Here is a 24,256-nt window from a genome sequence, read left to right as displayed (position 1 = left end):
TTTCATTTACATTTAATCAAATTACTTGAAATATGACAGGGGTTGCTCACAGTGATGAAGCTACAGAAAACAATCACCCAAATATTGCAGTTACTGTGACGTTTTAGTGCTTTAAGCTCATTGTTTTGGTTTTGAGGGCCCACAACTTTACTGTTTTTGGCTTCACTATCGCAGCTATCACGAGTGCTTTCATGCAGCAGTAGGCCGCTGCTTCATAAAAATATATTAAAAACTCCCACGTACATTACCTGCCCAGCACCAAAGTACAGACAAAGTAAGCAGCTAGGTGATAAACATAATGGAGCATTTAGCAGCCAAAGACCCAGATATTGTTTTCAGGAGTTGGTGGACACCAAAACAGAGGTACAAGAGTGACTAATTATTTTAAGATTAATCTAATACTCTGTTACTCTGCATCTGCTTGATGTGTGATAAGCTAATACGTTGCCATGAGGTGTAGATAACATAGTTATTGTTGAATTTCTTCCTTTGCTGCAGATCTCTAATTTTATAAGGAGCTAACATTAGATTTAGTGAGCTCAGAATATTTTTAACATAAGATTTAGTGAGCTCAGAATGTTTTTACAGCCTTTTAATCTGTTCATTAAAACATCTGAAGAACCTCACAACTGGAGGAAATCTTTTAAGCAAACAGAAACGAACCAGAATCCTATGCCAATAAGATGTCGACAGGTCCTTTCTCTCAAGACACTGTAAACAACGCTTTGGAGGTCCAATTGTTTGTTTATTTGTATATATGAGAATGAGGAGAGAGAGATTCTCCCACGTTCATTGGGGTTTTCTTTATTTTTTTCACCCTCTGCCAATGTATTGCATTTAATCTGACATACTGAACGCCTATTTTTAAGTGCATATTCACATTTGCAAAGTACCAACAGAGAGTTCTTTCCCACGTCCATCATTAACACATCTATTTCCTTGTCAACATCTATCAATTGGCACATTTTCATGAAAAAAAAACACACCTTTAGAAACTTGATTCTTTAAACCCTTCACACAGGTTTGTGCTCATCTGCCACTCAGTTATGCATTGTTAAGCTGCGCAGATCTCCTTGCAAGTGTATCGGTAAATAAAGAAGCGTCTTTGACAGGAAACAAATAGAGAGTGTTGCCACAGTAAGTGCAGAACGAGGAACTCTCGGGGTTAAATCTCAACCTGTTTAGACAGTGAAGGATGCATTCATTGGCACCTGACCAGAACCTTTCAAGGAACTAATGTTCTCTACAGACGCACTGCCCACCTACCCAACACCCCCACCCCCTTTACACAAAGAAACACACACACACACACACACGTTATTAGGATTTCAAGCACTTATATTCCTACACGCACACACACAGAGTGAGCCAGTATGTAAAAGTGAACCTGCATCTCCTTATAGATGCACCATGTTGATGCAGATGTAATATGCATGAGTAGAACAGGTACACATGGGTGCACTCACATCCCACCCACACCCACACATACACATCCATACCCAGTGCTCATGAGCAAACTTGGCTGTCTTCGGGCCACCATTGTTCCCCGGCACTGAGGCATTGCCGGGCTAAGTGAGGGGCCCTGATGGATACCTATCAGACTAAGCCCACCAATAAAGGTGGGACATGAGGAGAGAGAGAGAGTAAATGCAGGAATATTGAATAGGAGAGAAGAAGATGGCAGAAGATAGATAGGGAAGGAAGAGGAGGAAAATCTATTGTACCATGCATTCAAATGCACAGGTGTGTGTATGAGTGCAGTATGGATGCTTCCCTTCTTCTCTGCATGGGTTGTAATAATAATAATATGTCCGTTATCTTTGCAGAATTATATTTTATCTAAAAGAAGAACAGAAAAATGAAAAGTTAAATGTTAAGTTAGCAATACCACAATGAAAAGAGACTCCATTCAAGGTAAAAACCCTGCATTAAAAAGTTTAATTAAATTGCTATAATCTCTATTTTTGTATTAGCTTCATGTTGAAAAATGATTCTGTGTCTGTGGGATAATTATGGAGTATTGTCCAGTGTTTGATACTTAGTTTTCGGACATACTAAAAAATCTAACATAATGGTTTAGCGAACTTAGAAGCATGTTTATTTAGAATTTCGGACGAAACAAGACCTTCACTCAGCTCTTTGGGGCATTTTAGCATCTTTCAGCTCATGGATTCATGGTTTCACAGCCAGAACCTTACTGTTTAGGTTCACACTCACCGCCGTATTTACAGGCACACCAGGCAGTTGTTTTCAGCATAAAAGATCTGATAAACCCACTGTTCACTACTGGCCCAGCACAAAAAGCGTTCCAAAAAATCAAGCAACTAGGTAGCGAATATAGCAGATAATTCAGGTGTTAAATTGTTAAATGTTAAATTTCCTGCTGAAATGATCTAGTAGGATAAAAATAACACAAGTTGCAGCTTCTGTATTGCTTTTTTTAATACAACAGAATGTCAATGACAAAGACTTGCACTGATAGAAAGGGAAATTCAAGTGATTGAAACAGCAATCTGATCAACCTGATGGCGATCATTGGTGGCCATCAGCGGTGAAGTAGAGGCTACTGTGTGGTACTTAAATGACAAGGGTGTGAAGTGACAGATGAGAAAGTAAACACACAAGGGTCAAGACCCTTCACATGCTGAAAGAGAGGGGAATTTGTTGTAATTTGAGCGCTGTATTTTTCAGAAACAATGGCGCTGTCTTGAAACTCAATGCGCCAAACTGTTTCCTTCTGTGATTCAGAGTTGGCAACAATAACATGGTCGAATCTTCAACCTTTGTGCATCAGAGGATTTGCAGATGCAGGGCAATAATCTCAGATACAAACCTATTTGGATTAACAATGTGACAATATGTGACATGAAATCTGAATGCACATGTCTTTAAAGGGCACTATAAAATATATAAATCCAGATGCCATGATTTACTGTTTAATGATGGGCTTCTGCACCTCTGCCCTACCTCTCCACCTCCCTCCCTCCCTCCCTCCTCTCCATCTCTCTGACAGTGGGAGACATAATCAGGTTTTGTGAGATTTGTGAGTAGATTAGCAGCCACCTTGCTTCAGATAAGAAGCTGTACTGATAAAGCCCTGTCCTAGGAGACACGCTGCTGTGATGAAACACCATATCTGACATGAGCAGATCTGTTAAGAACACAATTAAGACACTGTCTGGCCATATCTACTCTACTCTTCATCTTGTATTGGGGGTGAGGTTGGGAAAATTCGGACTAGAATGGCGAACAAACCGTGGAAGTGGACGTAAGGTTTTATGTACAGCAGAGATAACAGCAATATATAGTTGTTTTGTGTATTAGATAGGATCAAAGGATAGAATGACACAAATTAATTGCGAAATGACCTTGTCTCGTGGTGAAACTGATCTGGTTTGAAGGCACTTGAAACAACCATCCTGGCTCGGCCTTGTAGTAATCCTATGTTCCAGAGACAAACGGAAGAGGCAGTAAATGAGTAAATATAACACTGCAGCTTTTATCCATAATCCAATTTATAGAGGCTTTTCCAAAACAGCTGTTTTTGTCCCATATTCCTCTTCAGGGTAATTAGAAATAAGACTTAAAACGGAGCCTTTCCAATAGCTCAATATATAGGGACACACATTCAAACAGGCTTGTTAATGCCACGTTGCTTCCAGCCAAGCTTCCTGCAAGAAAAAGCTCTAACTGGTCCGTGTAAGCCGCCTAAGTGTTGTGCATGAAAAGCCAGGTGAGAGCAGCTTAATGTGCCTGGATAAACTTGCCAGCCACAAATCCAAACCTCAAATTCAACTTCACAGTGGATGAAATGATAAAGAGCTGAGTGTGCGTCCACACAGCATCTGCATCACTGGCATTTATTTATGTTTTTAGGCATTCTGTGTTGATGGATGCATTCCAAATTATCTTCATGTCCTGCACAGCTGTAGTGAGTCTGTACCAACCCCTATCTCTCAAGGCCCATAACTTCTGGAGCATCTTTCTGCAAATAGCAGACTTGCTTCTCAAAACCTCTTTATTATCTGGAAGCTTTTGTTACGACAAATTCCTGCACACACGTACCGATTTTGTGTTTTTACGCAGTATGTGTTTGTTCTTTGCTTATGCACACATGCACGTTGTGAGGGGGCAGGTGGGCAGGTATGCTGCTGATAAGACCCATCACCTGAAGACAGATGGATCCATGGGAAGAAGAGAAAAAAAAAAGTACTATCTGTCACTCATAAGTTTTGCTCTCAAAAGCAGTAAACGTCTTTTATCAAGTTAAAACACTTACCAGACTGTATGTGTGGTAAGTAGTAATATTAATGACTAACAATAGCTATGCAGGCATCAAATCATTGTGTTTTATACTGTAAGCAATTTTCCTGGCCTTTCCTTCCTCAGAGATGCCCTTCAGGGAATCATTATCTCCGTAAAACGCCACAAGGGGGTTGAGTGCTTCCATCCACTGCCTCTTTAACCCACATCCATTATTCAGAGGGAGTCTAGTGGAGTCAGAACTACAGGGAGACCAAAAAAAGTCACTGATGTCTCACTCTGACATCCACAGATGATTAGAAGATGTCTAATAGCTAAAGGATACTATCATTATTAACATTTTAATTACCCTTTTTAGTGTGTCTTCTCAGTCAAGATGCACAGCACTTGCAGCGAATAGGAAAAAAAAGAACAAAAGAAAAGTTGAGGATGACAGAGTGTATGTGTGCAAACGCATGACTACGGTGTTTTTACATTTGCGTTTCCCTTGGTGACTGCCGCTGTGTTTGTCACATTATGCTCAAGTTGTTTTCCACGCAATATCGGTAAGGCAATCTGCCGTGTGTAACTGGATCTAGTTTGAATGGAGAGATATGAATGAAACATGTGACAAGCTGTGATTAGTGATCCACCAATCTCGCTGGGTGTTTGTTAACAGATGGGTCTTTTGTCAAGGTAATTTGTTGAACAGAATAACCAGGTAGATAATTACCTGTGGCCTTTGTGTCCATTGGGGCCATTGTTGTGTTAAAAACATCCTAATAGTGAATATTCATTGCTCAGAATGGTGACCAAAGAGGCTCATTGTATCAAGCTGACCTGAGGCAACATATTTAACTTTTTTGTTAAAGAAAAACACCCAAATCCACAAAATGAACACATTTCTTACTGGTGGTTCATATTAAACATGAATAACTCTTAAGACCCTTCAAGGGAAAATATCAATATAATTTCCTGCACATGAAAACTTCTAAAAGTGCAATTACAGACCTTTACAAAGTCTGGTTGACCTGCATATAGGCTCAGTTGCATCAGATTAGTCCGCTATTCATCCGGGATGCAAATAAATATGATAGGGGAGGCTATGAAGAGGCTGGAGCGGAAAGGGGTGTGACTAGGGTGTTGTGTTTCACCTCAAACCACCTGGAGAGAGGACACTTAAGGCGTGTTGGTTCAGGGTGCCAGCAGCAGTAGAGAGACGCCAGTCACCAAGAGAAGGCCGCATTACTAGATTAAGCACACTTGTATTGGGGACTTTTAAGACTTTGTGTGTTTGCAACCTCTCTCCGGCCATGGACAGCAGGATCAGACCTCTCGGTGGCTTGCAGGTGCCTCCTTCCCTCCTGCGTCCTCCGCATCTCTTCCTCCGAGCTTGCAACCCGGTTCTGGAGAGGGGATACCCACGCACCCCGAAGTGCGCCAGGTGCAGAAACCACGGTGTGGTGTCCGCACTGAAGGGCCACAAGCGCTTCTGTCGCTGGAGGGACTGCGTGTGCGCAAAGTGCACCCTGATAGCGGAGAGGCAGCGGGTGATGGCTGCTCAGGTGGCTCTGAGGAGGCAGCAGGCTCAGGAGGAGAGCGAGGCCCGGGAGCTTCGGCTCATGTATCCCGGGTCAGGTATGGTTGGGGACCAGGTGTGCTCCGGAGGCCCAGGGCTGCCAGCGGCTACCAGCAACACCCCGACAGCTCCAGGGTTTGATGTTTTTGGAGCAGAGAGCCACAAAGATGGTAAGTTAGAAATAAAAAAATGTTTGTATAAATAGAAAAAAAAAAAAAAATCCCATCATTAAATTCACATTAGATGTTTGTTTGAATGGAGAGATATGAATGAAACATGTGACAAGCTGTGATTAGTGATCCACCAATCTCGCTGGGTGTTTGTTAACAGATGGGTCTTTTGTTGAACAGAATAACCAGGTAGATAAGTGGCCTTTGGGGCCATTGTTGTGTTAAAAACATCCTAATAGTGAATATTCATTGCTCAGAATGGTGACCAAAGAGGCATTTCAAGTTTCCACAATATGACAGCTTATGAGGGCAAATTGACTTTCACATACTGCATTGTCTGTGCATATCTTCTTTCAAACCATGTGTTTTCTTTTGTCCACATTTTTAGATGACAAACTGAGCAAGTACAACTTTTATAACGGATTCATGGGCCGACCATTCTTTGCCCCCCACATCGCACGGCTGCCCTCTCCAAATGACAAGAAGGATCTGTCTCCAAACGAGGACAGCACCGCTCCTCCGTTCAATGATGACAGCACCAGTCCATCCCCAGACCACATAGAGAGTCCACAGAGGTCGCTTTCCTCCTCGGATCCGGAGTCAGGCAGCGAGTCGGAGAAACCCAAAGACTACCGGCTCCTGAACCGGGACCCCACTGACATAATGGCCAAGATCTTCCCCCATCAGAAACGGGACACCCTGGAGTCTATGGTGAGGACGTGCAAAGGTGACATTGTCAGATCCATTGAGCTGATGCTGGGCTCCAAAGAGAACAAGATTGACTCTGATAGTTTCGCTCTGTCTAGTCACCCAAACGCGCTCAGGCATTCTGTTGGGTTGCCTGGAGCTCTTGGTGCTCCGGGGAACAAGTCTGCCTTCTCCCCGCTCCACATGCCACCGCCGGCCGCCGGGGGTGACGGCATGTACGGGCTGAACCCCCGGCTCGGCGTCAGCTCATTGAGGCTGGCTTATTCCTCTGCAAACGGTGGAATGGCTGGTTTTATGTCACCATACATGACATCCGGACTGATGCCAGTGTTCCCACTGCGTCCACCCATGGACTCCTATTCCTTCCCGGGCATGATCCGAGACCTTTCTTACCTTCAGAGCAAGGAGGCACTATGCAGCAGTGCAGGGCTTTACACGAGACTTAACAGTGAAAAATGACAAGTGAGAATTTGAAAATAAGTCATTCTTACTTTGAATTGACTTTCAGATGTTTCTATAAACCCGCTTGTAAGTGCCTAAAACCTAGTTGGAGTGCTGATTGAAATCACTGCATTACTTTCCAGACTTGTTTGTTATGGTGTAAATGTTGTAAAGATTGTATATTATTAATAAAACTACCAAAAGTGGCTCTTGTTTTATATATGTTCATGTTTTTTTTATCTATCTATCTATCTATCTATCTATCTATCTATCTATCTATCTATCTATCTATCTATCTATCTATCTATCTATCTATCTATCTATCTATCTATCTATCTATCTAATTCCTATAATATCAGATACATAAATCAACCATCTTGATATTTTCATTATATCAAAGGGATGCATGAATGTCTTAAACTTCAGAACGTTAAAGCTTTGGAAGACAAAATTCAATCAGTCCCAGTATATGATCTTCTGAAGTTAATTAGTCAATACATTGTACACAAAAAATAAATTAATGATAGCTGAATTCCTTAAGGTCAATAGAACAGAGTCATCATTAGTGTTATTAATAACACATGATTTTCCTTCTATTACCAGTCAAAATGCAATGTAATATCCTGACTGCTGGTGCATATAGTCACAATATGCATCACACTACCCGATATGCACTTATTTTCAAATTAGAAAACGTGAAATACTTTGATTACACAAAAAAATTAAACATTTAAAAAAACATCAAAGTCTAAAATAATTAAGAAAAGACGGACACATGTATTATGAGGCAGAAAGCCCGTCTCACTCATGATTGGTCAACGGAATCACATGGGGTAAGACAAAGAACCAATAGAAAAGCTCAGAACAGTCATGTGACCGCATTTGTCAGGAAGTAAGGACATGGCCAGTTTAAATCCCAGCTGTATGTTAGTCACAATTATTATCACGTTAACCGTCAAGCACTTCTTACAAACTAAAAAACGTGAATGTTGAAATTTAATAAAGTCTCGTCTTTGCATTTTAAAAAGGGCTCGATAGTCTTAAATAAAATCCTTTTTGGGGGGACAAAGCTATTCTTACTCATGATTCGTCAGCGGCTTCACACGTGACTAGATCACGAACCAATAAGAAAAGTCCAGAACTGTCATGTGACCGCATGTTTCAGGAAGTCGGGAAGTGGTCCGTTTAAATGTTGCATGTGTGAATTTGAAACAGGTTTGTGAGGCAGGAGGTGTGACATGCGTTTCCACATCATTATCGCCGCTGTCTTTTGGTGTGGTTTCGTAGATTCGCGGAAAATAAGAGGGATATCTTCGTCCTGTGAGTTCACTGTCTCCTTCACGCTAGCTAAGGGCTAAGTAGCTATCTCAATTATTTGTCAATGACACTGTATAGTGTGACTTTAACAGCTCTCTGCAACATGTTGCTGTGACGTTGTCATCTCTGCAGACAGCTTGTAACAACTGTACACAGCGTTTAAAGTTTGTTCTATCCATAAAGCCAGACCTTTAGTTGTATCAATAGTTACAGTAGCTTTTCTTTACAGACTGTGGAATAGAGCCACAAGCTTTCACCCTGAAATGCATTCTGTAGATGCAAAATGTTATTAAAAGCCTTTGTTTGGTTACGTTTCTAGCTGCAGTTAAAGCCCATCAACATGCATCCTTCAGTAATGTTTTTAATCCTCTAACAGACAAGCGCTTCTACAGGGAGAAGAAGTCCTTTCTGTGCATTGATGGGTCCAAGATCATTCCCTTTGAGCAGGTGAACGATGACTACTGTGACTGTGAAGATGGCTCTGATGAACCAGGTAAAAAGTGAACGTAGGGGCAAGGTTAGCAATCCTTGTTTCACCCCTGCGACCTATGCACTGTAAGTAATTAAGTGCACATCGAATCTCTGTTTGTGGATGAATAATATTTGACTTATCAATATTTCTGAGAATGCAATCATTTCAGTTAAATGTACATCACAGCAGACATTCCAAGTCTGCTTTTGTGTGCTGTTTCTTTGTGATTCAGTTCACCAAGAGTTCCCCATGGGCTGCACCTCCTATCAAATAAACTCATAATTCCAGATTTGCAAATAGACCATATGCTATTCAGGCTATTATAGCCAGACATTCGTTGTCTGCCCTCATGAGACTAGGACATGAGAGAATAAATCAATTTTATTAAGGTATAATGTCAACTCGTTCCCTCTCCCTCATGTTTACAAAACATAATTATTGTTATCATATTAATCAACTAATTACTGGTTTTAGGTTCTCTCTTTCTGAATATCATCATGTTAATCTGTTGTTGCTTTAGAAACCAGAAGCCTGCTAAACTGCTCATGAGGTTGAACTATGAGAATTTGTGGCTACTGTCCAAACAATACCAGAAAAAAAAAAAAAAAAACATGAAGTGGTCTTCTTATGTAGTCATTATATTTGCATTGTAACGATATTGTGGAGTAATGCCTGCCTGAGCAAAGAATAAAGTCTAACTCCCTCTCAAAGTGTTGTAATCTGAGTTCTCTGTACTTTGTGCATGCAGCCAGCCATTGGCCTCATGTGATTGTTAGTGCATGCGAGTCTCTGGCTAGCTGATGGCCGTTGCCCTGCACTGCGCCCATACAGCGGTTACCACTGATAAGACCCACGGCGTTGTAGCAGAAGCATAGCGCCCATCCTCTGGTTCTCCTTCAGGTAAACACTGTTAGTTTTGTCAGCACTGATGCCGTTGTTTGCACTGTTTGTGCAACTGTCTCCTTGTTGAGAGCCGTGAGGAGGCAATAGATATGTTCTGAATTCCGTATTGAGAACCTTTTAATTTACTGAACTTAAAGCTGCAAGATACGAGATTTAGGGCATTTCGATATCAGTGGCTCTCAACATGACGACGATCTGCTCTTGGCTCATAGCTAAGGTGCTAAGAGTGATCACCCGAGGGGGAACCAGAGGGTGGGTGCCACTCTTCCATGACGACGCTGTCTGTCTGGGACGGCGATATCAACTTTAACCTCCGTACGAAGGCATTGCAGAGCAGCGGCTGTGAGCTAACCAGTGGGGCATGCTCCCAGGCACCAACATGCACTAAAAGAGAAATAAAGCAAAGAGAACAACACACACATAGAAATAGAGCGACTTCATTCTCTGCTCAAGTAGACATTACTCCACCATATATGTACATAGCAAATAGTTGTTTGCTGCTATGTTAATGCTCTGAATGTTAAATGCAGCCTCTTTTTAATATCAAATGTTGCTCGATGAAACAAGTCCATTATCTGTAGTGTACACATGTGCAATGATGATAAAGTATTTCATAAGTCACCAAAATAACAATTTCACAGCTCAAGTACATAATCTGCCCTGTTCTGCTGTTATCCAACCCTTAAATTGTATTCAACATAATTATAAGAATCCTAATTAACTTCTTTACTCATTGCAGATGGGGGGGGGGTTAAAAAAAGCAAGAGGTGAATTAATCAAAATAATTTTATTGGAAGCTGATACAGCCAGTCCAGTGCACTTAAAACAGTAAAATTATAGAGGTAGTAATTTCCCACACCTCAAGTTATGTATCAACTTTCCATGTTGGGTATGAATAAGAACTCACTTTGGACTGTATATCAGACATGTTTAATTCCAAAGGTCAGCTCACTTTCACAAAAGATGCTCTTCGAACTGGTACAAACTGCACACTGCTGCCACAACTGAACATGGGTTCATTTTCTACTCTTAAGCAGTTGGAAAACAGGCTGTTAAAAAATAAACAAATAATAAAACGGAGACGAGATGGCAGAATCATCTGTACAGGTGCCTGTTGAAAAGGGACATACTTTATGTTACTTTCATCAGACCACATGCATGTATTATAAATAGCTTTGATTAGATTTATGCGTTTCTGATAGTTATTTTATTACATAGTGCTGACCTTTGCTCCTGACCCCATGTAGGCACCTCAGCCTGTCCTCGTGGCCGATTCTACTGCACCAACCTGGGTTTTCGCCCACACTACATCCCGTCATCACGAGTCAATGATGGCATCTGTGGTAGGTCTTTTTAAATTGCATTATGTTGGATAAAATGATGCTCTCCTGAGAGGTGACTCAAATAAATTTTACAGAATGTGAAGTGAGGCAATGTTTTCTGCTTCAGCTTATTTCAAGGACAACAAGGGCAGCGCTACTTGTGATTTAGTGAAGAACATATTTGCTCTTTCAGAAAATTCTTGCAATTTTTCCCTTTTTAAAAAAAAAAAAAAATTGGATAATATGTTGATCTGTTTGCTTTAGCACCTTTTGCGTGTTTTGCAAATATAGACAATCACTTTTTACATGATGTCAAGAAGCTGACATGTTGGTGTACAAACTGTCACTTCTTCTGTAGTTCAAACAGATTAAGAAGACACATCAAACAAAACATGGCTCTCTACCACACACATAACAATGTGCACACGCTCACGCTCCGCTACTTTTCTTGTAAAAACATCATGTCCTTTTCCTCAAGGCCTTTCTCCATTCTTTCTTGTAAAATCTGCCACACTCTGTGCATAATCAGATCCTTTTTCAGCTCCCCTTCTCATCCACTTTTGATCTCCAGTAGCTCTCCACTTTGGATAGAATCAATACATTTCATTGTTGACATCTATCTGTGACCAGCGCTTTGAGCAGCATTAAACGGCATGTATCCATCGCTGGTAAAAAAAAAATGAAAATGAAGGAATGAAAGAGCCTCCTCCTCCCATTCCTCCCTCCTGCATTCTTCTCCAATCTGTCTTCTCATACCTTCCCTTGAGTGGAGCCACTTAATAGCTAACGCAACATCGCTTTCCCTCTTTTGCTGGATGTTGAGAGATTCTCATTGGCTTCCCTTTCTTAGCTATAAAAGCCCTCGTTCCACCAGTCACCAATGGAGTTCAGGATAATTGAGAAATATCACACTCTGCCCACTCTCTGGGGGGGAAACATCTGAGCAAAAGCCAGATCTGAGCACTTACAAAACACCATGCTGCTGATCTTTATAAGTGGTTGATCTCAAGAGACCCTCTCTGAACTAGAGAGCGATATATCATGCAGGCACAAAGATCTCATTTTCATTGAGGCGGAAAAGTGACTGAAGAGAAGATCTTTGCCACTCATGTTTGTCTGTTAGATATAAGACTACAGCAATCAGTCGGTTAGCTTAGCACAAATACTGGACACCGCTAGCCGGGCTAAATATTTTTTATTCCTCAGTTATTGTACAGATCTGATGATTTTTATTGATTAGTCATTTTAACTATTAATTGTCTGACAATACTGAAATTGGCCAGTACAGTTCCCATCTTCACAAGACAGCATCTCCCATAGATATTCCTTAAGTGATGAATTGATTTATCAAAATGGTTGCCGATTCATTTTCTGTCAATTTGGCAAATCAATTATTTGATTCCGCTCTCTGATTACACCATATGTTTTTTTTATTTTTTATTTTTATTATTCTTGTCACTTAATGTTCATGAATATTATGTTCTGAATGTTGGAGAGCACGTGGTCTTACTCAAATTTTCACTTTTTAGGGGCAAAGGAGTGATGCTAAGCTCAAAAAGTAGCTGAAAATGTTATTTTCATAGTTGCTGACTCTTTTTGTTTTGTTTTTAACTTCAATCTGTGTTTATTTCTGTTGTAAAGTGATTTATTGATCCAATCATTTAGAATAAAGACTTACTGCTCACCTCTCCTTGCTGATATATTGAATGCTCTTCTATTCTCTTGTATGTGCGTTGGATTGGTTTCTCCTGTGCCTCGTGCCAGATTGCTGCGATGCTTCAGATGAATACAACAGCCACGCTCACTGCCAGAACACTTGCTGGTCAGTTGAATCAAAACTGAGATTCAATATTTATAAAATAACACATGCAGATTTTGACTCAAAATATGGCATTGGAGGCCCACGCATTGCTAAAGAAAAAAAATATTCAGTCGGCCCATTCTATTTGGGCAAATGTATCAAACAGTACATTTTGGGCAACTTGATAAGAATGCAGATCATCTTAAATCCAAGCTGTCTTTAAGATGAATGTATTTATCATAGCGTTAGTGTGATAGACAGTGATACTCTGTGCCACCAGGGGGCATGGTGTCACTATGGTGTAAAAACCTGGATGCAGTTCAGACCTGCTCTTATAATGTATATGCATCACAATATTGTTTTGAACAGTTGATCCTTTATAAAGACAGATCTGACTCCCTGCCTCTTTTCACACTGTAAATTGTACTCTTGATAAATCTGTCCTGAAATGTTATTCATGCAGATAATTCAGCTTCTATCAGATGTAAATGGCACATAGACGGTAGGCCTGTGAGTAAATAAACCTATAAGAATGCAGGCCCCTGTCGGGCCATATTTATTATCTTCTCTGAGATGAGCGGATTGACCGTACTATGATGCTGAAATCTTGCCCGCTGTGTAAATGTAACTTCTAATAAGGTAACCCAGTTCTTTTGTTGACAGTCCTCTGTTATGCCATTCAGTGCCTCAAAACCACATACGAGCAGAGTATATCCCATTATGTTTTCACAAGGTCCACACTCGTATTGTGTTTGCCAGACTTCAAAAACAATTTGGTTCAGCCACAGAGCATCAGCCCCCATCTCATTTACCCTTCTATTTTCCCCATTTGAATTCCCACTGCATTGTGGGCCCTTAAAAAATTGGATTGCGCCATCTCAATGACCATGGCAGGGGTGGCTGATGTTTTCTCTGTAATGATGCGACTGTGCATCCGCTCTTTCTCTCTCGCTCTCCTCCAGGAATCTGGGACAGAGAGAGAGAGCATACGTGGAGGGCCAGATGAGGACCTTGGACGAGGGTTTGCAGCTCAAGCAGCAACTGATTGAGGAGGGAGTGCTGCTCTGGAGAGAAAAACAGGTACACTGAAATCTCCTACTACTACTGGCCTGTAGTAGTAGGAGAGGATAATCATCAGGGTTTCTCCTAAAAAGCTTTATCCTGTTCCTGTCGTGAGAAAACGAGTGACTTTCACGTGTTAGTTCTCACTGCTTTTTAGTTGACCTGCACAGAATATAGACCAGGTTAATTTATTTGTCTATGTATTTTAACATTATCCTTAAATCGGTAGAGAACAGGTGACCCTACATGGTTGAGAAACAGCAACACCCGGAACATAGTTTTAATACACGATATACCAAAAGTACTATTATATTTGTGTGTATGATCAATAATTCAGAAAAAACCCTAAATGTACATTTATTTGTTCTGTTTTCTTTCACAAAAGTGAAATTCTATGGAGCTGATTTGGAACTAGCTTTAATATTCATAATATGCTGACTGTATCAGAAATGTGGAACAGAACAAAGAGCCCTTTCAACCTCTCAGCCCTTTGTGGCTGTATTTCACAGCCTTTCTTTGGTATTGTTTGAGTCAAACCTTCTTGCTTTGGTATGTTAAGCCTCAAATTTAGTTTCGTATGGTACAACAATTCTATACCTGTAGCCTATTCCCCAACACACTAGGATGCAAAGTGTGTCCTCCGTAGCCTGCATAATAATCACTGGCCTTTTGTCAGATTGAGGCTGTCCATACATGTTCATGACATCTGCTGCTAAAGGCGTCTGCTGTGCACTTTCCAACACCAACCTTAGCCTGCTGTCCAGTTAGTTTTTGCCATGACAACGTGATAAGTTTACAGTTTTTCTAGCTCTAAGAACTGTCAAAAAACAAACTGCAAGCTAGTTCCCTTGCATTACGGTCTTTAGTTGATGAATTGATGCCATTTCTTCGAGAGTTTTTCCTCCCATTTAAGTATAACAAACATATCAGTATATGATGATTATATTCAAAATGTATCAAGTCTCCTATCCAAACAATTCTAGTTTCTAGTAATGTATAACTCCATACAAATCATATCCTCCACCTTTTACCTGCTGTAACTATGCTTCATTTGCCTCACTCTGAAAGTAGTAAATGGGTTGGGGGTAAATCGGCACAAGTAAACAAGTACCTAAGTGATCAAGCCCCTTTTGAATCAACATGCTCCTTTTTATAGAGCTTCGAGAAAACTACTTCACAGTTTCCACTGCTCTCCATTTGCTCGTTCAACAAGCACTAGGCCAAATTAGAAACTGGAGCCCTGGAGTTCAGTGCAAATTAAATTGGTAACTTTGGCAGCTGAGGATCTTTTTAGACTTTTGTTAGATATATTTATTGGTTCAGTTCATTACTTAATGCATTATCTTAATTTGAGAAATACAAATTTCCACCTCAACGCTGTTTGACGGTCAGTCTAGCTCACTTACTGTATGTTGCACATATAAAGATATCTTTCCTTTTTTTAAGTGCAAAAAAAAAAAAAGTCTGAAGGACTAATTCACAGATTCTCTCATGGTTGTCCTCAGCTATATTGTCCTTTTGATTACGTGAGAACTTACTTCATTTCATGGTATTCCGAAGCACTTCACGGCACCGGTTGTGTAAAAGGACTTGTTTATACATATATTGCTCATGATTTAAGATACAGTGAAAAAGTGAACCTTTGTTCCCCACAAGAGTGAAGACTGAAGGACACGTTTCATCTCACACACACACGCTCACGTGTCTGATTTGCCAGCTGATGGTCTGAGTGTGTACCCTGCGCTCCTCTTCTCTTTTCTTTTTTTTCTTTTTTTTGTTCCATGTTCTTTTCTGTGGGAGCTGATTGGCAGATCGAGGCTGCGGTGTCACCCAGCCTTCCTGGCCCGGCAGCACAATGTGATCCTCTTCTCTCAGTGTGTCTTTGTTGATATGGCAGGGTTACCTCAGGGGCCTCGTCTCCGAAGCCTTACACAATGACTCAGAAGGGAACTCTTCCTGCGGTTCAAGGGGTTAAATAAGAATCTGCTGTTGAGGAAACAGGATGCTGGACAACTTTTTAATCAAATTAGAATCCTTTTTACAATGAGAGCTGGATGTGGCATGTCAGCACTGCATGCCCCTAGAACAAACTGCTGCTGTTGGTTGAATACAAATGGGTATTCAATAAAATCCAGTCCAAACTGTAATACATGTACCATCATAGTTCATACAGAGAACATTGATCTTTCAAAACCAAACAAAAAACAGTATCATTATCACTCATCCCAATTGAAATATTCACATGTGTAACTAAACAAATGCTTGTCTCAATAGTTACATTTTTCAATGATGTTTATTGAAAAACCTGAGTTTATGGAAACGCAAATACCATGTGCATTAGTTTTTGGTGTTCTGTAAAGTATTTCCGCACTGTAGAGCAACCCTTTGCATGTTATGCATGGTATGTTTTCGTTAGCTCAAAATGGAGCCCATAAATCACTGCAGTGAACCGAAGGTGGCTAAGCAAGCAGCGTGGCCTAGAAAGGTAGTCATCCCTATCCGAACCGAGCAGAATCCATCACTGCATTATGAGAGTCTCTGAGGAGCGATAGGAAGGCTGTACACACACACACACACACGCACACGCACACGCAAGGAGCGGCTGCTCTTTCGTATTAATTGGTCCATTACAGAGAGTCATATTTGGTGTGACAGCAACACCTCCTGACGCAAGGGATATAAACGGTCCATTGTGCCGGCCTGACCGCTGTCGTACAAGTTTTAGTAAATACATGGGCTGGTTGTGGTCTGGAGGTAGATATACTGATAGCTAAAGAAAGATGAGGCAAGAGGAGGCGCTAAGAACGGAGACGGATCTTAACCGGTTTCTCAATTCAGGCACAACTTTCTATAAAGACTTTTGAGGCTATAAGTCAACTATCCTGTTAACACTTGAATTATCAACTTGTATGGTTTCTATAACTGTTGATTGTTAATATTATATTTCTCCTGAGTGATTATATAGACATGATTATGTAGAAAATAAAACTGGTTTAGATTAACAAGGTTCTTGTATATGATGAGATATTTCACAGAGCTAAAAATGCACCAAAATGTCAACATTAAACCAAACTGGAAAATAGTAGCTCTACGATATACTAAATCTACAATGCTGGCGTTAATGCTCAATGTTTTTTCTTTGTTAGGTTTTAATGTTAATATCGAACACTAGACTCTACTGAAGTGATTAATATTAAACAAAGATGAGACACCTGGCATGCAAATGGGTATCTTTTTACAGTACTTATATGTGGTTTGATTAGTATTCTTTGTATGGTTATATGCAGTGGATGATTGCTGCAATTAACAAAAAAAGGGATCCAAGATTTAGATTATGAGATTGGAGCTGAGAGTTGAAGGAAAGGATCATGGGTGGTTTGGTTGAAACAGAATGACCAGAATTTTAAGATGTTTTTTTCTTTTGGGCTTTTTGACTATTTTATTTTAAATTGTCCCAAATCAGAATATCTGTTTTTGTGTAGTTATTTATCCCAGAAAAATATCAGAAAATAATTTTGGTTGTGCCACTTACTTGCACAATGACTGACTAGAAAAACCTACCCACTGTGCTAGAACTGTAATTGAATAGTATAAAAGTGATGTTGATGTGGTTTGTCTCTCTATTGTCTCTCTTCAGGCCCAGCTCCGAGAGCTTCAGCAGGTAGCTGAGGACCTACAGATCAAATTAGAGGAACACAGAAGGAAGAAACACGAGGCCGACCGAATCAAAGAGCAAACATTAAAGGCGCTGGAAGCAGGGGACAGCAGTAAGTGTCTTGCCACCTTTAACCTGCCATGATTTGGTTTGAGTCCATTCTAAGCAATTTGCTCAATCCACAGAATCGCTTCACTTTCTAGATCATAGGTCATTGTTGCGGCTACCACAGGGCAGCTTCCGTTTTATTTCAGCACAGCCGTACATTGAACAAAAGTAAATTGCCCTCAGCTCCTCTGGCCAGATAGTCAGGATGACAAATGGTAGAACAGCTGGAAGGGTTAAATACAGATGCCTGTGCCATTGAAATAAATGGACTGGGAAAGGAGTGCTCAGCAACATCATATTGCAGTCCCACAGCTCTCCTTTCACGTTCCTCAAACCTTCAGAGAGTAGTTGCATATGACTCACAGGAAAATTCCCTTATCGCTCCGAGCACTAGCTGGCTCGGCATTTTAGTGACGTTCGGACTTGCGTATGTGAATGTACAGAAAGTTGGATGGGAAATAGGCCCAATCATTTTTTTGCACTGAAGTCCATAAGGATTTAGAGTCATAACCTATATATATATATATGTGTGTGTGTGTGTTGGAAAGCAGGGAATAGTCTTCTTTTCTTTTTTCTTTTGTCTTTTTAACACATATTCTGCTGGTTGAATGTCAATATATCAAACAAAAAGCATCAAACAAGGGTCATTTGAATACTTTTTAATAGTTTGTTGTCATGCGTCTCATGTTCTTCTCTGCCATGGAAAGCTGGCAATTGATTGTCTGTCTAGTGTCAAACTGGCCCTCAAGTTAAAGTTTTGATGGCAATAAAGGTCATTTGACTTTGCTGGTTCCTCTGAGGATGCATCCATCATGCTTCCCACTGTGCCAGCTGACCTTTGCTAGACGTCACAGGCCCCCCCATGTTCCTGAGCCTGTCATTCTTTACTTCCATTACTGCTCATCTTCAGGGCGTAACAACCATCAATCAATTGTCATGTCCGTGGTCGAGAGTCTTGTCCATGTTGGCTATCCATTGAGGCTTTTATAATGCAGTTCTAATGACAGTTAGTGCGTGCGTGTGTGCGTGCGTGCGTGCGTGCGTGCGTGCGTGCGTGCGTGTGTGTGTGTGTGTGTGTGTGGTAGCTTTTGTGTTCTGAAGTTGAAGAACAGTCCCAGTGACTTAAAGGATACATATTTAGCATATTCACTGTCTGTAACCTTTGACACTACATATTGATTAATACTTAATTTTTTTGTTAATAAGCATCATTATTCTACCAACAGTATAACTCATTAAAAGCTTTATGGCTCCCAATCTCGCCTAACTATTATTACTTTGGGGTTGCAAGTTGACACTGCTTTAACGAGCATTTTAAGTCCATTTGTAAAGTTAAGAACAGAGAGATTGTCCAGGATGTATTTTCCCAATGAGTAACTTTAGATCTAATGGATTTTAATGCAGTCTGGCTTATGCATTGCCCTGAGTTTTTTTTTTTTTTTTTTTTTTTTTTTTTTTTTTTTAAAAAAATACTTTTTCAGAGCAGCAACCTAGACAATTGTGAATTTCTTACCATTTTTGGAAAAGCTGTTTTTCCGATGAAGTCCAAGGCAACAGTAATGCTGTGTTCACACTACGAGCACAAAAGAACAACAAAACAGCCAAGCATGGCCCTGCTGCTTTGTCTGCGGGTCGCCTTGGAATTGTTGCCCAAGCTCTTGCCGATGTGGTTTTGTTGATGAATACCACTGGGAACTCTCTATCGGCATAATTTAGATGGTACAGTACAGGTTGAAACAAAAAACATATGATTGGTTGACGCTTCAACGCCCCATTGGGACACTGCAAAAAGTTGACACCAGCTACATTTGTAACCGTCACACAATGAGAAGTGTCGCGCGTCGGTTAGTAGCTCCATGTCACTTGCGTCCATTGAAACGAACTTGTAGACTGTTGCTGTGTCCCTTATAGTGTGATCAGATCATTAGGGATCACTTACGTTACAGTTTTAAATGTGGCATCTTTTTGCCAGCAGCATTTTGCGTTTCAGTTTTATACAGTAATAGCACACCCATATTCACACCAACTTGTAATCAGGTTGGGTTTCCAAAACTTGAAAGTTTCTCGGATTAAAAAGGTCTTCAAAACTCACGAAATATCACTAAGTACATTGCCACCATTTTCTCTATAATTATAGCTCTTTAACATCGTGTAATTTTGCCATCATGACCAGTCAAAGGAACATCAGGCTAAAAGACCAACAAAGGAGAATCTTTAACGTCCTTTAGGGTTCTTTTTACCAGCATTCACTGACTAACACTCATAATGTCTAAACATGTCATGCACATTTTTCTTCCAAGCTATTAATTGAACCTTTTTAAAATGAAAAAAAAAAAAAAAAAAAGATCCTTAAATGACAGAAGCCCCACGAGGACAACTATTGCGCTATCTCAATTAAATATCACATGAAGGAAAAACATTTATTTTTTTCCTGAGTGTCTTGTCTTTCATTCATGACCTGTCAATAGCCTGTATCAAAATAGGAATGAAAAGCCAGAAGAACAAGCAGCTGAGCCCGCAAAGTAGAACTTAACAGTCTTTCCCTTTTAGTGCTGCTGTCGCTCAAACATGTCTCCAGGGCTTCATGCGCCGTTATCGAGAAGTTTTAAAGGGCCGGGTTATTTGTACCCTCAAAGGAAATTGCAGTTTCTCAAGGTGCAGTGCTTCTGGTACGATGAAACAATACTTGAACGACTTGGAGATATTGGATGCTGTTATTACAGTTTCTAGGCCCTTTATTATTTACCATGAGAAAATGATATTCCATCAGTTTGCTTTGTGTACACGCTTTTACAGGACTATAAGCAGGTGCGATATTAGGAGCTGAGTATTTGGGAGCTGCATTGCAAATGTTTTACTGTTACACAATCCAACTTATAATGTACATACTGTATTATCACATTCCCAGAATACAAGAATATTGCACATTGTTCCCATATGTTAATAGGACCACATTATTGAGCTGTATCCTGTCATTACATTAGCTGGCTCAGTATCTACTATTCTGTTACACTTTGCAAAGCATGCTGGGAAATCGGGTTAACAACTCATTGAATAACAGGGACTTTGATGTGTCGGAATGTCAGAAAAAACAAGACATAATGACATTTTTGAAAAAAATAAATCCTTTTTAATGGCTGACCTCAATAAGCTTTGGGTTCACATGGAGGTCTCCTTCTTCTCTGATGTTTATTTGATAGGATCCCCTCATAAAGAGACACATTGGATTTACGTCTGTTACTCTCTTTAATGGTACGTCCCAGTATGCAAAGCTACACGGTCTCAAGAGTTCACCCACAGTTTGAGGAGATTTCCACAAATTCATGGGTAATCCAGTGGTTGACCTGATTTCTCTAGCGGACCGTCTTGCAGTCCTCCTCCCTGTTACTCATGTTTCCAAAGGTACACGAGTGCAGTTAGACGTCTTATAGAATACATTGGGTGAACTGAGATGGCAGGATGCCTCTTCAGCCAAAACATGAATATGCGCATCATTTCAACACTGAATCCTAAAAATGTATCTCCGAATTTTTTTAATTTTACATTTAAAGAGTTTCATGTTTCTTAGTTCTTTTTAGATAAACTGTACATCATGTATGAACAGAATAGAAGATAATCATTTAACTGCTATGTCAAATATTGGCATAATTCATTGTCCGTCCTTTTGAATTTGAAAATCATGCAATATCACCTCAAAATTATATCAATAATTGTTTTTTTTTTAAATACAGTCACGCATAATGATGATTAAATGTTGGACATTACGTTGGTCTTTAGTCAGATAGGCCATTTTTATTTATGCAGGTTTGCCATCCCCTTTTGAATATTTTGTTCATTAGCAAATCATTAAACCATAACTTAGCACAACAAATAGCATCTTGTTCTTGTCAGGTGGTGTTGTTAGACTTACCATAACATTCTGATACATAAATAAGTAAACCACATGGGCATTCATTTAGTAAAGGAAGATTTGGGACAGGTAAATTCTCACAGAATAACAAAAGCGTATCTATTCCCCTACCACACCTTAGCCTAAGGGACATCATTAGTGTTGTTGTAAGGGAAGATGATAACTGATTTAGACATATTTATAAATTAATTTGACTAATTATTAGCAGAGGCCTAGAGGTATAACAGTATTTCAGAAGAAAGTGCCAATATCAGAAAAATAAGACGTGATGATGCAAAGAAACAATTTACACCCAATCAAAACATGTGATCTCTATCTGGATAACGTGTCTTGATAATAAAATCTCATCATAGACCTTTTAGTTTACACTTGCTCTGGTTGTCTTGATTTTTGCGGCGTCGTATTCAGACCTTAGTATGGAAGGAGCTGGGTGGAGCTGATGGATTTGTTGAGTGTGGTTATTGTTCGTCTTATCATAAGACACATTTATTTGTTTTTCAATTAGCAGCTCTTTGGCATCGTCTTTATACATTTTGGAAATTTGTAGCATGCTTCAGGGTTTGCTTGAACAGTGCGGTTTCTGTGCAGTGTTATTAAACAACGCATTTCCTCCAGATGTGTTGGGTGTCTTTGTATATTTGCATGTAACCCTATATATGTAATATTTTGCATAGGGCTATATGGATATTAAAAAACATGTAATATGCAGTAAGTACCCAGAATATTTGTCGTACAGATTTCTGGATTCTAGAAGTTCCTCTTAGGTAACTCAGATTCAGCAGATCCAGTGCTAATCATTTCATGTACTGCATTTGCTTTGATATACTCTGATTTCTCCCTATAATTAGAAATAAAACAGGTACCCCTCACATCCCACATCAATGTATATTTATTTGTTTTTTAAGTGGGCACACATTATTGGTTTATCGTAATACTTTTGTTATTGCTTTTTTCCCCTTCAATACAATTAATCATACATTATACAATACATTTAGGTGAATATTATATATGCTTTCCCTTTTTTCAATGTTTTTTTTAATATTTTTGTGTTGTGTAAAGTTTTATTAGATAGCAGATGTAGAGACAAAGGTCAACAAAGTCCCCAATTCAGTAGGCTTTTATTTTATGTTTTTTTTTTAGTTAGTTTTTTCAATGCTTTTGTTAGCTTTAGTATAAATCGTAGATTGTTTTGCTGCTGCACATCATTTAGTCCATGATGTATATGTGTATCCATAAAACAAGCTAAGTGGAATGATGAAATAATTAAAGGCTAACATTGTGATGATTATGTGAATTCGGCCCATTCATTTGTCTGATTTCGGATTTCTGTCTGGAACAAGCAATTGGCTCGACAACTTTAATCACAACCCTGACTTTATCATCTAATTTAAATGAGTGAGCCATTGATTTTGTACACTGGAATGTTCTTATAGGGCTGCAGTGTTTTCTGATTGTGACGCAGCATGAGTCATTCTGTAAACCGGCACCATCTGATGCACAGTTTAGGTTAAAACACTTATTTGCACATTCTATCTTTATATTTACAGTATCTGCTGTTCTCTGTAGAATAAAGGTTCAGTGCAACACCTGCAGCCTTTTGGTACATTTCCATCTCTGTGCTATTTATTTATTTTTTCTCCCGGAAAGGGGTAATTTCCAGCTTCAAAATATTGCTTATACTGTACAAAAACAAGCAAATGTGTGTTATGTTAGCCTTGGAGTGCAGAGCTTACAATAACAAAGAAAAGCTCTGTGTGGATAACAGTCTTTAGCCAAGGCATATTTCTGCCGTCTCCTGCTGATATGTTCCATTTTCTCTGTTCTCTTTGTTCCTCTCTTATTTTTTACGAGTATGCCGCGCTATCGCCAGGGCAACATGGGGGGATGAGTGATGGTGTCCATTAGTAAACATAGCCCCCTATATGTGCCATCGGCCTAAAGAGCCAATGTCTTGAACCTCCTTCCTCACATTTATTTTTTCCGCCCTCCTACTCTCTCGTCACTTATTTTCCACATTCTACCCCACTCTTCCTCTTACCTTTTTACCACATCGCCCCCCCGCCCCCACTCCATCTTTTTCTTTCCTCTCCCTTCCTCTCCTCCCTTCTCCAATCTATCCTCCTTATGGTTGTTTTTCATAGCCGCAGCTCTGCAGTAGAGGGAGGGATGAGACCATTTCTCTTCCTTCTTTGTGCACTCATTTTTTTTTTTTTTTTTTTTTTTGCGAGACGGAGACTAGAGAACGGGTTCAGAATGTCAAGCATTAGGTTGGGAATAGAGCGCTGTTCAAACAAAAGAATAGACCACTAATATGACAGATGCTGTGTGTATTGCAGGCATATTAGCAAATCTTGTTTTTCCCCTTGGCTGAGTAGAGTCAACAACAGGGTTGAGGAAGTAGATATTTACTGCCTCTATTCATGTTGTTGGTGACGAGAAGTGGTGTACAATCTAGCATCTTTTTAAGCTTAAATCCCCCCCCCAAAAAACAGCATAGATTTATGAATATGAATATGAATTAGAGGTTCATTTTGGTAATGCTGCATTTAGGAACTGGGGTTTAGTT

General features: G+C 39.9%; 2 protein-coding genes across 4 annotated transcripts in view; both read left to right on the top strand.

The window, feature by feature from the left end:
* The first annotated feature begins 5,555 nt into the window (after positions 1 to 5,555).
* Positions 5,556 to 7,158, top strand: LOC129093560 (doublesex- and mab-3-related transcription factor A1-like). Its single transcript, XM_054601612.1, has 2 exons — positions 5,556 to 5,991; positions 6,380 to 7,158. Exons 1-2 carry the CDS (start codon positions 5,556 to 5,558, stop codon positions 7,156 to 7,158), a joined length of 1,215 nt encoding a protein of 404 aa, XP_054457587.1.
* Positions 7,159 to 8,316: 1,158 nt separating this feature from the next.
* The window catches only part of LOC129093422 (glucosidase 2 subunit beta-like), a 103,880-nt gene continuing 87,940 nt past the window's right edge, over positions 8,317 to 24,256 (top strand). Inside the window, exons 1-6 of one of the 3 annotated variants that reach the window (XM_054601437.1) lie at positions 8,317 to 8,460; positions 8,834 to 8,950; positions 11,080 to 11,175; positions 12,919 to 12,976; positions 13,918 to 14,035; positions 17,655 to 17,784. In XM_054601437.1, the coding sequence (XP_054457412.1) occupies positions 8,379 to 8,460; positions 8,834 to 8,950; positions 11,080 to 11,175; positions 12,919 to 12,976; positions 13,918 to 14,035; positions 17,655 to 17,784 (601 nt within the window). In that variant the 5' untranslated portion in view covers positions 8,317 to 8,378. Of the gene's footprint in view, positions 8,951 to 10,633; positions 10,940 to 11,079; positions 11,176 to 12,918; positions 12,977 to 13,917; positions 14,036 to 17,654; positions 17,785 to 24,256 lie in introns of those variants that run through there. The other 2 variants (XM_054601436.1, XM_054601438.1) reach the window with 2 other exon arrangements.

The sequence above is a fragment of the Anoplopoma fimbria genome, chromosome 7 (assembly GCF_027596085.1).
Source record: "Anoplopoma fimbria isolate UVic2021 breed Golden Eagle Sablefish chromosome 7, Afim_UVic_2022, whole genome shotgun sequence".
Taxonomy (NCBI): Eukaryota; Metazoa; Chordata; class Actinopteri; order Perciformes; family Anoplopomatidae; genus Anoplopoma; species Anoplopoma fimbria.
Note: the sequence above shows the minus strand (reverse complement) of the source record. Positions and strands in the feature narration are given on the sequence as shown.

Coding starts and splice junctions, on each gene's coding strand:
- LOC129093560 (XM_054601612.1), top strand. CDS start 5,556: ATGGACAGCAGGATCAGACCTCTCGGTGGCTTGCAGGTGCCTCCTTCC. Junction 5,992..6,379: donor AGCAGAGAGCCACAAAGATG/GTAAGTTAGAAA, acceptor CCACATTTTTAG/ATGACAAACTGAGCAAGTAC.